This window comes from Esox lucius, chromosome 2, assembly GCF_011004845.1.
Source record: "Esox lucius isolate fEsoLuc1 chromosome 2, fEsoLuc1.pri, whole genome shotgun sequence".
NCBI lineage: Eukaryota > Metazoa > Chordata > Actinopteri > Esociformes > Esocidae > Esox > Esox lucius.
The window spans coordinates 31,546,243-31,562,748 of NC_047570.1; the positions used below are offsets into that span (position 1 = coordinate 31,546,243).

General features: G+C 41.8%; 1 protein-coding gene across 3 annotated transcripts in view; it reads left to right on the top strand.

Annotated features, from left to right (window-relative positions):
- The window catches only part of itga11a (integrin, alpha 11a), a 53,446-nt gene that overhangs the window by 31,975 nt on the left and 4,965 nt on the right, over window positions 1-16,506 (top strand). For all 3 annotated transcript variants that reach the window (XM_020052089.3, XM_010875850.4, XM_020052086.3), the window contains exons 16-20: window positions 916-1,055; window positions 5,290-5,400; window positions 5,751-5,836; window positions 6,165-6,375; window positions 7,285-7,383. In XM_020052089.3, the coding sequence (XP_019907648.2) occupies window positions 916-1,055; window positions 5,290-5,400; window positions 5,751-5,836; window positions 6,165-6,375; window positions 7,285-7,383 (647 nt within the window). The remainder of the gene's footprint in view (window positions 1-915; window positions 1,056-5,289; window positions 5,401-5,750; window positions 5,837-6,164; window positions 6,376-7,284; window positions 7,384-16,506) is intronic.

A 16,506-nucleotide genomic window follows, 5' to 3' on the forward strand; every position in this document is an offset into this window, starting at 1 on the left:
GACATGCTAAGGTGCTGACTGATGAATCTGATGGCTAGTCTAGGATTTGCCTGTGACCAAAATGTATTTTTCTAAAGACCACCCCGGCTGGCTTGAGTGTGTGGAGGCAGGCTGATAAAAGGAGGCATAGATGTTTCCGGTTAGCCTCCCGACCTGCCGCCATCTCTGACAACTATGTTAGACAGACCTAACCAAACCAATAGGGAGAATAATTGGAAAGGGATATTTTTTCTCCACAGGAATGTTTTTTCTTTTTTGAGGGGTGGGGGGGGGGGGGGGGGGGTTGGGGGGAAAAAAGTGTAACATACTGATTTAATTTTCCCCCCATTGTCATGTCTGGTCTGTTAATGCCTATCAGATGGCCTGCTACTGGGGCTACAACTCCGTTTTGTTTCACATCAACAAGCAGAGTAGGCAAGAAATCTGTCTCCAAATGTGCTTAGAAAGGAGCACACCGAAATCCGCTGACCGACGGTCTGCAGCAAATGATGCGAAACAGACAACCTGTCCACCATCGACTTTAAAGTACCAAACAGGAATGGATAAGCTGCATGTGGACATGGCTTCTAAACCGTTATCTCTCGTCTGTCTTCCATTTGGCCCGTCTTACATGCGTGGGGGCCTGCTGAACAGGATGGTTCAGGATGCTTTATGGTCTTTTCCCTCCATGATATTAACTGCAGAATAATAAATAACGTGCTGATACAGCCGTGGGTTGGAAAATAAAAACCTCCAAAGCCGTAAGGCTCAAGAGGGGCTCTTCAGTCAACTCGACTCGAGATTAGTCAGTTACTGTGAAGTAAATGAGTGAGACTCTTTGTCCAAGTGTGTGCCGTAATTCGTGCAGTTTTTAGTACTCCGTGAAGTGCTGCAGTGCCGAAACGTGTCTGCAACGTCCATCCTTTTTCTCCCTAGCTGTTACGTACAACACCACCATGGCGGAGCGCCGGTTCCACCCCAGAGCCATCATGGACGACCCTGACAAGCTTCTTCTTCAGAACCTGACCCTACTTCCCGGGGAGGAAACCTGTCAACACATCTACTTCTATGTCATGGTAAGCACTGAACTCACTAACACTTTGTCTTTGGTTTCCCTAATTATTATGCAGTTAACACATCAATAATTGCATGAACAATATAGTAGTCTATAAATAGTACTAAGTAATGATACGGAAAATATAGTCATATGGTTCTTTCTGACTGTTATTACTTATTCTATTGTTCCACTATTTAAATGACAGGGTTTAATTACCTGCTGGAAAGTAACTTTCTAATGGCGGTGTAACTCACTGAACTTTGACCTCAAGACATCTAACTGCCTGGGGCTGCCACTTTCCACATACTCCACAAGTTGTTGCTGTGTTGAAATCCTCCAGATCTAATTACGTAAATATGCTAAGACAGTGCTGCCCAGCCCTCTTCCTGGAGATCTACCGTCCTGAAGGGATTTTCTGCAACCCTGCTTGTGACTAACCCGACAGATGTTTGTCTAGTTAATAATTCAAATATGTAGTGCTAAATTAGGCTTGACCAGACAACCTTAGGGTGATGGCTCTCCCAGCTGATGGTCCTAGCCCAATATGTAATGACGTCATCTGACATGAGACAATACTCACTGGACTTACAATGCCTGTTTTCACTACAGTCGTGTCTTTCAGTTCAGCCATTCTGTCCAGTTCACCCAAGACTGCCTCAGTACACCAACCTTGAAAAACCGGACCCCAACAGCAATAACTGGACAATTTCCATCCGGCCCTTTCTGTCAAAGGTCCTTATAAATGTGGTCTCAATACATACGTTCTTGACCAGCTTCCCTTACATAGCACAGGACAGGGTCAACCCAGGTCAACAAACTCTTTGATAATCACGGCAGATGATGGAGACACTAGCTATGCTTTCCTTCTGGATACAACGGCCTCCTTTGACGCCATGAGTTGTGAAATACTCATTGACAGACTCAAAAGCTTACTCTCACACCTGGTCATTTTAAATCCAATCCTCCCACAATCAAGGGATCCCGCATGGACTTCTTCTGGGGCCTCTCCAGTTCTCTTTATATATGCTGTAACTCTGTATAGTCATCTAGATATTAAGACTAAACCCTCCTTTTCATTCCGACTGAACACAAAGAGACCCTATTCAAGAAAAATGGGGACCCTGACACTGTAACAAACAGACTGTTAAGAAGAAGTGGATGGATGCATTTTAATCCTGAGTTGCAGCACAACATAGCTTGGGCTCTCAATGTGTATAGAACAAGCTGAACAGAAGGCATTTCCATTCCCCTGTATAATGTCAACCATATCTTCCACCCCAACCAGAAACGGTGATGTGATTTTTGACTGGCAACACCAATAAAGTAGGATCAAGAAGTCTGTGTCCACCGTGAATACTGAAAAGCTAGAGCGTGTCCTGATTACAGCTAGTCTTTTAATATAATGCACTGCTCACAGGATTCTCAGTAAGGCTCCTGTTCCATATCCCGATGATTCAGAATGCAGCTATCAGGGAATCTTTGGCTTACTTTTGAGCCCTTCAACAGTGATGCTCCTAAGGACACATGCCAACCGTCTCGAGATCCGTTCCCCAGCAGGCGACCAACAACCCTCAGGCTCAAACGGCCTGGTGATACCAGGCACAGCCATGTGTACCACCACTGACAGGGACTTCTGACACGCGACCCCTCACCCCTGGAACACTATCCATCGATTTAAAAAATGACTTGAGACCTACGTGTTGACTTAGCTTCTAATGTGTGATTGTTTCATTAGCTCAGACTCTGTATTTTGTATTAGGTAGGCAATGTGTTTTGATGTGTTCTGCCCGTCGCAGGAGGTAGAGTTTGTAGATAACTGGCTCTCTTTTTGGGACTCTCCCAGAAATAGGGCCAGGCCTGATCTGCTGAGGAGCGACGGACTCCATCCTAGCTGGAGTGGTGCTCTTCTTTTATCTAGGAACATTGACAGGAGTCTCACAGCCATAGCCTTAACATGAGATAGGGTGCAGGTCAGGCCGCAGGCTGTTAGCCTGCCTGCTAGTACAGTGGAGTCTGTCGATAGCATAGCCAGAGTAGTTAGTACAGCTTTACCTATTGCCACTGTGAATCGTTCCAGGCTGAGAAAAGTTAAACAAGGTAGTGCTAACAATAGCAACCTTATTAAGATAAAGCCTTCCTCCACCTCGGTCACAAATAAAAATTAAAATGAATGTATCACCTCACATCTCAAAATGGGACTCCTAAATGTTAAATCCCTTGCTCCAAAGGCAGTTGCAGTTAATTAATTAATCTCTGATCAAAAACTACATGTTATTGGTTTATGTGAAACATGGCTAAAGCCTGATGAATTAATTGCCTTAAATAAGGCCTCTCCTCCTGGCTATACTAGTGATCATATCCTTCTTTCATCCTGAAAAGGAGAGGTGTTGCTAATATTTATGACAGTAAATATAAATTTTCTCTCAAACATATCACTGAGTTTCATTCTTTTGAAGTTTTACTCATGAAAGTTAACCAGGCCGATAAATCGTTTTACATAGTTACTATTTATAGGCCCCCTGGGCCATACACAATGTCCCTTAATGAGTTTCCAGAATTCTTGTCTAACCTTGTAGTCATGACACATAGTATTCACATTTTTGCCGATTTCAATATTCATATGGAAAAGTCCAATGATCCTCTTCAAAAAGACTTTGAAGCCATAATTGACTCAATGGGTTTTATTCAACATGTCTCAGGTCCAACACATTGCCACAATCAAAAACTTAGATTTAGTCCTGTCACGAGAAATAGATATTGTAGATCTAATAATTGCCCCAAAAAATCCTGGATTATCGGATCACTATCTTATTACATTTACCATTAAAACAAGAAATCCACTTGCTCCGCAAACAATCAGTTTCAAAAGCCGTACTATAAATTCTCGGACTACAAATAAATTCCTTGATATTCTTACAAGTTGTGCGAGCACTTCTAGAACACTTGAGCAAGCCTCCAGAAAATTGGAGCGAAAGTGGCGCTCCAAGTTGGAATTATTCAGACTAGCCTGGATTGACAGTACACTACAATACCGAAAATCACTCACGTCTGCTCAATCAGCTTATTTCTCCAACGTGATTGAGGTGAACAAAAACAATCCCAAATATCTCTTTGATACAGTTGCAAAGTTAACAAAAAAGCAAAGCTCAACAACTGAAGTGGGTCTTCACTTTAGTCGTAATGAATACATGAATTACTTTGATGAAAAGATCATCACCATTAGAAAACAAATAACTGACTCCTCCTTAAATAGTTATGGTCCTCAAAATCTCAGTTGTCCTGAGAATGTCCTGAACCTCCCTGACCAGGTGTAAATGGGGACACTATCATTTTTTGATACCGTATCGCTCGACACATTCACTAAATTACTTAAGGAGCTATTTCCTGTGCTAGGTCAGCCAATGCTGAACATAATAAATTGCTGGGCTCTCGTCGCCACTGGGATGCCCTCACTCCAAGCCTTTCGGGGGAAGACTCACTGGCTTGTTGTCTGTCTGCTGGCAATATTCAGCCCTCATTCTGGGTGGTTGTGGTTGGTTGGTGTCCCTTTGGTTGATGCCTGGCAATCGGGGTGGATTGATTTCCTGCCTGTTGGGCCCTGTCCGGGGCCTCCCCCGGGTAGGGACACAGTGTCGCCGGACCCCCCCGTCTCAGTCCCAAGGTCTTATGCTGCTATACTATTGTGATGGGGGATTGGGTCGGTTCTCCTTCCCCACTAAGTTCTCCTTCTCCACTATAAATTGTTGTTGATATGAGGAATACATTTTCAGAATTTTCCCAGTCTCCTCCCATTTTAAACTTTAGGAGGACATTAGGTCCTGGTCCACACCTGCGGAGTACCTGGTTTGGGGGGCCTGTTGCTGTCCCTGTCCTTGTCCATCTGGTCATACTTCTGACCTAGTCTAAATTTAAATAGACTCTGGATTTAGCCCACATGCATTCATAAATTATTCCAATTGGACTCTTAATATCTCACCCAGCACAGCCAGAAGAGGACTGGTCACCCCTCGGCTTTCTTAGGGATTTTTTCCTAGCCACTGAAATTCCACACTACTGTTGTTTGCTCCTTGGGGTTTAAGGCCGGGTGTTTCTGTAAAAGCACTTTGTGACAACTGCTGTTGTAAAAAGGGCTTCATAAATAAATTTGATTGATTCATGTGTTTATGTATTCAGGCCATTCTCTGGGTGTTGTAGTCGTGTCTAAGCACGAAGTGTGTGATAACACTTGTTTTCTAAATGTGTCGGCGATCTAGGAGACCACTGACTATGCGAGGCCCATCGTGTTCACGGTGTCCGTGGCACTACAGGACCCTGACCAGGGGCCGATGCTAGACGACACCTGGCCCACAACCTTCAGAACCGAGGTAGGACACCGGGAGACCGTTTGAATGCTCCGAACAGGAAGCTATGAAGTATGGGTATTGAGCCCTTTCCGTTCATCTTTCCCATCATCTCTTACGCAGGATAGCTTCAAGTCAGTGGGACAGGAAGGAATTTTAACGGGTCCCTTTTATTGCTTGACCTAACCGCTAACAAGTCTTTTATTCCTATTTCGTTCTGATTAGTCAATATTCTTAGGATTGATGTTGTGGAACAGCCCGGGGCTTGAACCAGTGAATATGTGGTCTGCAGTGGTGTAGTACCGTAAAGACCCAGGCTGTACACTGGTATGGATGTCTTTGTAACTGTAACTGAGTATACCCACCTCTGCCAGCTCCCATTCTGGAATGGCTGTGACGAGGATGACCGCTGTATACCAGACCTGTCCCTGAAGAGTACCACAGACCTGCTCACCTGGAGGTGTGCACACATACACACACACACACATCGGCTCGCACATATCCACACACACACGTCTACACAAACATCCGCACACACACACAGACACACACCTTCACAAACACATCCACACACATCTACACGCACATATTCACAACACAAATCGACACACACATATCAACACACCCATATCAACTCACACATATCCACACACATCTACACGCACATATTCACAACACAAATCGACACACACATATCAACACACCCATATCAACTCACACATATCCACACACATCTACACGCACATATGCACACGGACCACAACCAATTGCTTTCCTCCCCCTCCCAGGCAGTTTTGTGAGAATCCAGTCCACTCCAGGGGTGCTATGTGTCGGCGTCTGGCCGAAGAAGGGTCGGGGGGGTCAGAGCGAGTGATGGAGGCGTCAAGGAGGAGGATGGTGGTGGACGTTCGTTTGGAAAACAAGGGAGAAAACGCCTATGGAGCCAGACTAAACATCACCTACACACCCAATTTGCGCTTTTCTAGTCTCATTGTAAAGGTAATGATAGGCTACATGCTAGTCCACAGTATATAATCCATTGTTTTACCCTAGCTCTGTTTCAAGACAGCAAAGAACCGTATAACAAAGGAGAGTATATAACAGAAAACAGAATAGCAGGGTAACACAGAGCAGTATAAATGAGAACAGTATTACAAAAAGTTTAAATTTGAAAACAGGCTAGCAAAACAGTATAACAAAAATACAGAGAACATTGTACCAGAGAGCAAGAAACTACAACAGTGAACAATATAACAGAGAACAGACCAAAAGAACATTATAGCAAAGAACATTATAAAAGGCCACAGTATTACAGTACAAAGAGAACCGTATAACAGAGAAGAGTCCCACAGAACATTATAGCAGAAAACAGTATAAAAGACAACAGTATAACAGTACAAAAGAGAACAGCATAACAGCAAGCATTATAACAGAGAACCGCGTAACAGGGAACAATATAACAGAACAGCGTAACAGTAAACAGAATAATAAAGAACAATTAAACAAAGAAGATAGAACAGAGAACATCATAGTACCTAGTCAAGTTACAGTATTGCTGGAATCAATACAGGAATGGTTGAAGGCTCACAAAAGTTAGTGTGATGATTAATTGGGCACAATCTCCTGTAGAACTGTACTGAAAGAAAAGAAACAGCTTGAGCCATTTTAAATCCAGTAGGTACTTCTCCAACATTAAAGCCATCAAGAATATAAGTACTTGTAAAATTCTAGTTGACACTTTCCAGAAAGCTTCCTGTTTCCATCACACCTGTTAGGATTTTCTTGACATGCACCGTGGCTATAGACAGACACAGTGGCAGATTGAAACAATACCTATTCAGTGCTGAAATTACGCAGATCTTTGAAATGATATGCATGAAAACTGTAAGTGTTCTTTTTTCGACCCAGGACAACTCGGATGTCAAGATAGAGTGTCGCAGTGAAGACAGACAGAGACATGAGAAGATTTGCAACGTCAGCGCTCCCTTCCTGAGAGCCAAAACCCAGGTTAGTTGGATTAGAACCCAGCCAAAACCCAGGTTAGTTGGATTAAACCCAGCCAAAACCCAGGTTAGTTGGATTAGAACCCAGCCAAAACCCAGGTTAGTTGGATTAAACCCAGCCAAAACCCAGGTTAGTTGGATTAGAACCCAGCCAAAACCCAGGTTAGTTGGATTAAACCCAGTCAAAATCCAGTTTAGTTGGATTAAAACCCAGCCAAAACCCATGTTAGTTGGATTAAACCCAGCCAAAACCCAGGTTAGTTGGATTAAAACCCAGCCAAAACCCATGTTATTTGGATTAAAGCCCAGCCTAAACCCAGGTTAGTTTGATTAGAACCTAGCCAAAACCCAGGTTAGTTGGATTAAACCCAGCCAAAACCCATGTTAGTTGGATTAAACCCAGCCAAAACCCAGGTTAGTTGGATTAAAACCCCGCCAAAACCTATGTTATTTGGATTAAAGCCCAGCCTAAACCCAGGTTAGTTGGATTAGAACCCAGCCAAAACCCAGGTTAGTTGGATTAAACCCGGCCAAAACCCAGGTTAGTTGGATTAAAACCACGCCAAAACCCATGTTATTTGGATTAAAGCCCAGCCTAAACCCAGGTTAGTTGGATTAAACCCAGCCTAAACCCAGGTTAGTTGGATTAGAACCCAGCCAAAACCCAGGTTAGTTGGATTAAACCCAGCCAAAACCCAGTTTAGCAGGACAAAAACCCAGCCAAAACACAGGTTAGTTGGATTAAAACCCAGCCAAAATCCAGGTTAGTTGGAATAAATCAGTGCTGGCCACAACCAGCAATTGTAAACCTTCTGATAGTGAATTAAGTAATCAGTTAATTTTCATAGACTAGTAAACTGTGAATGTTGAACACAGTCACAATCTACGGGACCATTTACAACAGTGACCACAGAGTTAATTCTGAACCATGGTGGATTGGGTCAATCTGTGTGATTTTAGAATTAAGTCACCCAAGAGTTGCATGTCTTTTCAGCCCCAACTACCATCAAGAATGTCAGCCATGTGTCCACTGTCCTAGCGCCAGCCGTTCATTCGCCACCATCACTGCAACCTGAGGAACAAACATTGTTGTATTATCTACCTTCTAATTCGGCAAAAAGCCATAAGACAGTCATGTACTGTGGGATGTCATAAGTGGTTACCAACCAAACATTGGTAATTTATATTTTGAGTTTTACAATATAAATCAGATCAAATCAACCACATGAAGTCTCAAAACACTTTACCTGGAAAACAAATGCAAAGGAACTAGGAGCACAAAAAGATTTTTAATAAATTATAACACTCAGAATAATAAGTAGGAGTAAGGCATTACAAGTAAATAAAGAGATTTACTGTGTGTTCAATAAACATGGCAAGATAATTTAATGATTGTTTAACAAACACAACATTTGGACCAAGTATTCTAGACCACAACATACTTTCGTATTGGACTAAGGCTAAAATAAAGATGAAGGAAATATTGCATATGATGACATCTTTCGTGTCACCGTCCGATTCCGTTGTCTTTTAGTTTTTGCCTGTTGTGTCATTTTCCCCACTTTAAGCTTTCCCAGGCCTGTACAAAGTCAGCAATGTTTATTAGACTTTCTAGTCTGCTTTTGAATTTACAGTCAGTGGTGGTGAGAATAATCTAAAAGTTTGATTTATTTCCCAAAACATACAAACATTTGGAACTGATAATGATTTGTTTCACAATGCATGAATATCGGAAGGATTACGACTGGCTTTATATAAAAAAAAAGGAAGTAAAGAATGGGGCAAAGTACCAAGACAAATGACCTGTGGCTATTTGTAATTTGTGGGATTCATGCGATTCTGAATGCATAGAAAGCTCAGCAGCATCTGAAAATGTCACTCTTACCTTTATATTATCCTGACTGTTCACCCACCAGGGGTTTTCCACTAAGAGTTTTTTCCCTTTCCTTTTATCTTCATTACTTTCCTTTCATCTTGACATGTGATTTCTCTTGTAATTTATTACCTCATTAGTTCCATGTCTTTTTTCTTGTTTTGGTAGTTTTGAGAGTAATTTACCTGTCAATTCTGCCTTGGACATACAGGATTTATTTTCAAAGCCATGTTGTACAAACCAAAAGACAACAAGGAAGTTGAAAAAATATTCTGAACTGCAGAAAATGTAGCATAACATTGGGCAACCAATATTCTTGGGCAACCAATAACAATCTCCAGATCAATACTGACTTTTTGACAGTCTGACCAGTGGACAGTAGCAGAAGAGATTATCCAATCATATTTTTTCTTAATATCAGTGTCTGTACAATCCAGACTGTAGTGCCCCAAATGCAAATGCATATTTTTGTAGCAAATATTTTATATACAGTCATGTCACGAAGTACCTTCCATGAAGACAGGAAACTTGGTCTCTTCTGACTTTAAACATACTGTATGAGTGATTGATTACATCATCCCAAAATCAAAAGATATATCAGAGGCCCTCATAACAATTGTGGGCCATGAGCCTGGGAGGTTTAGAAAGCTATTTCCTAGCAATTAGAATTACGTAATTACACTCTCCGTCAGATCATCAACAAATGGAGAAAATTCCAGATGCTGGCAATTTACATATGACCGGTCGTTTCACCAAATTCATGCCAAGAGCTGACCAAAAGATGCTCATAGATTACCTCATGGTAAAATTAAAGGATCTACAGGCCTCTCTTGCCTCAGTCAAAGTGCAAAAGTCAACTGTTTAAAAGAGACTACAAAAACTTGGCATACATTGAGAGCAGTGGTTTCTTTCTTCAGGAAACCTCTTCTCTCAATGTTTACCAGACAACACCTTGGTAAAACCAAACCTATTGGAACAATGTGCTTTGGATAGATACAGTAAGTCAAAGGAGGAGTTTTTTTGGCGACAAAGTTAGGCAAAAACAAAACACTGCCTTTGAACATAAGAACCTCATACCAAAAATAAAGCATGGATGCGGTGGCATTATGGTTTGGGGCTGCTTTACTGCATCAAAGCCTGGCCAACTTGCAATCATTGAGTTAACCATGAATTCCATACTGTACCAGGGAATTCTTGAAGACTATGTGAGTCCATCTGTCAAAAAGTTTAAGCTGAAAAAAACATGGATCTTGCAACAGGACAAAATGATCCAAAACACACAAGCAAAAATACAACAGAATAACTCAAAAAGAAGAAATTGAGGGTTATGGAATGACCAGGTCAAAGCCGAGATCTCAGTCCTGTTGAAATGCTGGGGGAACTTAAAAATAACACAGTTCTGCACTACAGTAAAAAAAAAGAAACTGACACATGACACAGTTGTGCACTACAGAGAAGAAGAGGGGTCAAAACTAATGTGTAATTTGTTAAATTAGTGTCAAAATTAAGATTAAATGTCCATATCTCCAAATATGTAAAATAAAAGATAACTTTCCAGTAGGTGTATGGTACTTACTTTTTTACTGTTATAATGCAATATCTTACCATCAGTCTCTGCAGCCTGCCAACCTTCCAAAGTTATGTCATGTCATCCATTTCCTTCACGCATTTCTCTGGTTTTAAAATTTTACTTGTATCCAACTATGGTCCTTGCATTAAGACCTGCAAAGGAAACTGCCCTTCCCCACCTTTCAGCTATGCTCAATACCTACATCCCTACCCCTCCTCTAGTGTTTTGGCTTTTCACACCATTCCGCCCAGTCATAAGTCTTCTCTGTCCTGGCACCCCAATGGTGGACCTAGTTTCTTCTTAAAACCTACACTTTTAAATAGTATTTAAAATAAAGGCTTTTGTACTTATGCTTACATTAATGTTATTTTTCTTCCTAGCACTGGCTCTCTGTTAGCTATTTCATTTAGTATTTTGTTTCTTTCTTATATCATTACATACGTTTCATCCTATTATTTGGTGTAGTATCTGTTGTGCCCCTTCTGGGGATAAAATTTAAAGTGTAACCAACTCTGTATTGCTTCATTTGAAAAGGTCTTGAGTGGTCTTAAGTGGTATGTGGTCTTGAGTGGTCTCAAGACAGAGACAGCAAGATCGAGACTCCATCGCTTCTTTTCAGACTGTCCTCATCTTACAAACTTTTGTACCCCTGATCTCTTCCTCTCACTCAGAATTAAGTTTGACATTTTTCAGTAGTACATCCTTCTTATCAGTTTGTAAAACAGCTTTCACTCTTACTGCTCTAGCAGGCCCAACTCCCTAGTTTCCACAATTTAAGAGGGGTTCTAATTTTACAAATGGAAGTAAGAAAACTGACAAAATCCCTTTTTAAACTCCTTCAAAAACAAATCAATCTGCTCTCTCCCCCTAGAAAAACACAGAACCCTAACCAGAGCAAAAATAAAAGTTGCAACACCTCCCCCGTTTTTAATTTGCCCTGTTAGATTTTTAGGCTGAACAAAGCCCCTTAAAATATTTATATTGCTACCATAACTTGAATAGGATTTGTTTCTCAAATCCCAAATAATCATAGTATCAATATTATAGTTTTATTCATGTTAAATTAAATATTTATGGGCCTTTGTTGGGCTTCACATTTCAAACACTGATGATTTTGATATGGTGTGCGAGTTAACTTGGGATGGGATTTGTGCCACAAATGCTCAAATGCTAGCATTTAGGAACAATACCATGAAACTATACCAAATAATGTATTGTTGTTACATTAATTTCCATAGACTACTTACAGGGTAAGTACACCAATGTGCCATTTTGTAATTTGTGTGAAGCATTTTTACATTGCATTTAAGGTGGTTACTGACAATAATCCAACTTCCTTCTGTTTACATCACTCTGACGTCATGGTGATGAATCCATGAGAACCTAGTTCAGGCAATAAAAAACATGGCATCTTCTCATAATTGTCTATTTGTTTTAATGGGTTTAATCTGGGTTATGTTAAACACAATTGGCTGAAATGTATTACCAACCACCCTTTATGCACTGCACTCCAGTACATACAACTAAATTAAATAGCCTGTCAGCCAGACAAATATTTACATATCTCATCATAACAACCAAGTATCCAAATCAGTATCCAGAACAAGCATTTGCTAATGCCCCTGTGAACTGAAAAATGTCATTAATACTAACAGAAACTCAAAAATATTTTACTGACAATTTGGGAAAGGAAGTTAAGAAAAATAAGGATTAAATCAAATTAAATCTTATGCAAATGTCTGCTTAACATTACCAATGAATTACACCTCATAATGATAATCTAAAACCAAAGAAGAAATTCGATGCTGTCTATATACAAATTAATAAGATACATTTTGCTGACACTCAACCAGAGTGACTTGAAGTTCATAAAGTGCATACCTTTGACATTTCCATACTGAATGTACTGGCCGCTGTGGAACCAAACACCATGGTTTTTCAACTAAGCTACATGGTTCCAAATGTATATCTCTAGATGCTCTACGGATTATCTACTGACTACTCACTAACCCTTATCCTAACCCTAAACCTAACCCAAACCTTAAACCTAACCCTAACCCTAACCTTAAACCTTACCCTTCTTCTAAACCAAACCCTAACCTTAAACCTTACCCTTCTTCTAAACCAAACCCTAACCTTAAACCTTACCCTTCTTCTAAACCAAACCCTAACCTTAAACCTTACCCTTCTTCTAAACCTAACCCCTAACCTTAAACCTTACCCTCCTTCTAACCCAAACCCTAACCTTAAACCTTACCCTTCTTCTAAACCTAACCCTAACCTTAAACCTTACCCTTCTTCTAAACCAAACCCTAACCTTAAACCTTACCCTTCTTCTAACCCTAACCCTAACCTTAAACCTTACCCTTCTTCTAAACCTAACCCTAACCTTAAACCTTACCCTTCTTCTAAACCAAACCCTAACCTTAAACCTTACCCTTCTTCTAACCCTAACCCTAACCTTAAACCTTACCCTTCTTCTAAACCTAACCCTAACCTTAAACCTTACCCTTCTTCTAAACCTAACCCTAACCTTAGCAAGCAGTTGCTTATATCCGCAGATAGTATGTCAAACGTTTTGTTGATAGTATTACTATCTATAGAACATCTTCAGAGGGGATTGGGGAAACTCTAAATGACATGTTACGTACTGTATATTAAGAACACCAAAGCACACACAAACACCTTCTCTCCCTCTTTCTCTCTCTTACACACACACAAACACCTTCTCTCCCTCTTTCTCTCTCTTACACACACACACACACATTGTCCAAGTGGTCCCCGGGAAACCAGAACCTTAATCCACTCTCCGATCCTTCCCCCACCAAGTCATTAGCACAAATAATCCTCATCTCCTTGACAACAGAAATAACCCGGTGTTTTATCCTTCGTATTCCTTCCAAACAACACAAAAAAACAAGGGACCCATGCTCAGCTGGTGTTGGGGGAACCTTTAAAAATCCCATTGAATGAATCATCCGCAGTCAGTGTGTTTGAACGGAAGCCAGGCGGAGCCACAAAGCTGATGTGTTCTATTCTGGTTTGGCCTCTTTAAAGTGCCCCGCTGCAACTGCCAAGGCTGCCCAGTGAGACCAGCATCAGTCCCAGCAGAAAGCAGCGGCCACTAATGTCAGTTGACCCCATGGTGTTCTGTGATTGGTCAACGGTCAAGTCTCTGTTATTACAGCATCGGACAGTGGGTCGACACACCAGCTGTCCGGAAGGATCGAACGTGGATGTACGTGTGTGTGTGTGTGTGTGTCTGTAGAGTTGAGACAAGGTGTTTGTGTGTCTGTAGTGCAAATGCAAAGTGGTTATTATGTGAGCATAAGTGACAGCAGTACGGCAGGGTTGTGGTTAGGGCTGAGGTTAGGGCTGTGATTTGTGCTGTGGTTAGGGCTGTGATTAGGGCTGAGGTTATGGCTGTGATTAAGGATGTGATTGGGGCTGAGGTTAGGGTTATGATTACGGCTGAGTTTAGGGCTGTGATTCGGGCTGAGGTTAGGGCTATGGTTAGGGCTGTGATTAAGGCAGTGATTAGGGCTGATGTTAGGGCAGTGATTAGGGCTGATGTTAGGGCAGTGATTAGGGCTGTGATTAGGGCTGTGGTTTGGGCTGTGATTAGGGCTGAGGTTAGGGCTGAGTTTAGGGCTGTAATTCAGGCTGAGGTTTGGGCTATGGTTAGGGCTGTGATTAAGGAAGTGATTAGGGCTAATGTTAGGGCAGTGATTAGGGCTGTGATTAGGGCTGTGGTTTGGGCTGTGATTAGGGCTGAGGTTTGGGCTGAGTTTAGGGCTGTAATTCAGGCTGAGGTTTGGGCTATGGTTAGGGCTGTGATTAAGGAAGTGATTAGGGCTAATGTTAGGGCAGTGATTAGGGCTGATGTTAGGGCAGTGATTAGGGCTATGATTAGGGCTCTGGTTAGGGCTGTGATTAGGGCTGATGTTAGGGCTGATGTTAGGGCTGTGGTTAGGGCTGTGATTTGGGCTGAGGTTAGGGCTGTGATTATGGCTGAGGTTAGGGCTGATGTTAGGGCTGTGGTTAGGGCTGTGATTTGGGCTGAGGTTAGGGCTGTGATTAAAGCAGTGATTAGGGCTGATGTTAGGGCAGTGATTAGGGCTATGATTAGGGCTCTGGTTAGGGCTGTGATTAGGGCTGATGTTAAGGCAGTGATTAGGGCTGATGTTAAGGCAGTGATTAGGGCTGATGTTAGGGCTGAGGTTAGGGCTGATGTTAGGGCTGTGAATCGGGCTGAGGTTAGGGCTGTGATTAGGGCTGAGGTTAGGGCTGTGATTAGGGCTGAGGTTAGGGCTGAGGTTAGGGCTGTGATTAGAGCTGGGGTTAGGGATGTCCTAGAGCATAGGAGAGTAATCTTTTGATCATTTATCAGCTATGCCAGCGCTACGATTGGCCTCCAGTCTTTACCAACACTTCTGCACTTTGTTCACCCGTTAAAATTCACCCAGTCCTCAGCATTTTATTCAAGCAGAAAAACAGACAGGCATTCCTTTGGCATATTCAAGCCTATGGAACAGTTTGTTACCTCAGTGCATTGTTACAATGTGGCAATTCCTGTTTGTGCTCATGCAATATCTGTTTTCTGTCAGAGTCAAGGGATTCTATATGGGTTGAAAGATAGCTGCCTCATTAGTCATTCCTGTCTACCCAGCCAGCATGCATCAGGGGTCTATTATGAAAAGGAGGACAGCAAACAATGCTCCCACTCTTCTCATTTTCCCTACCTCCTTATCTCCACAAATTGGGCCATGGGTGGCAGTGATTTGCCTATCTACTGATGAATAATGAATCAAAAAGTCCAGTTCAGTCTGTTTTGGCGCGGGGGGGGGGGGTAGCAATGCAATGCTACCATTGCTGAACATTATCGACTGTCGACAAGAATATGCAGTGTGCTGTAGTGATTTATGAATTGCAGAGCAATCACTGCAATTCAATTCAAAAGTTGTCGTTATAGACACACTTGTCCCAGTTAGGCTATACGTGGAGCTTTGAGCATATCGCTGGTACATGTCCAATCTCTTTTGTCCTACATTAAGCAGGTTAATCCTACCATTTTCTTTTTAATCACAAATGCAGCATGTATCTTTGTCGGAGTCTGGGGTTGTCGGTGTGGGTGCCTCGGTGTGGTTTCTAAACCTTTTTAGCCAGGAGATCCCTCACTCAGTCACCCAACTTTATCGCTCTGTTTTGTGTGTGGGTTCTTTAAAATATTACATCAAAATACAAACACAAGAGCAGAACAAGGAATATACTGGCTGTGTGGTTTGCAATCTTTTACAATTAAAACAAAAACAGAAGTGGGGGGAAAAAAATGACAAATCAGACAAGCCCCCCCCCCACTACTTGAATGAAGGAGCCAGAGCATTGACTAAAGCCCCAAACTACCCACCAAGAAAACAACATATACAACGCAATGTCTAAAATGGGATATTAAATAGTGTTAACTCTTCCAAATAGGAGAGGAGTTGCCAGATTGTGTTAAATTAGAACAGATTGTCACTCAGAATCTGTTGATTGCATGAGTGTGTGTGTTATTGTTCTGTTGGGCAATACTCCTGGGCAGTGTAAGCAGTAATGTACGTAGCTTTATAACTGTAACTAGGTACCATCAATACCAATCAGTGGTGTCGACAGGGCTGATGTTTCATTCTGTCCAATAAACACAG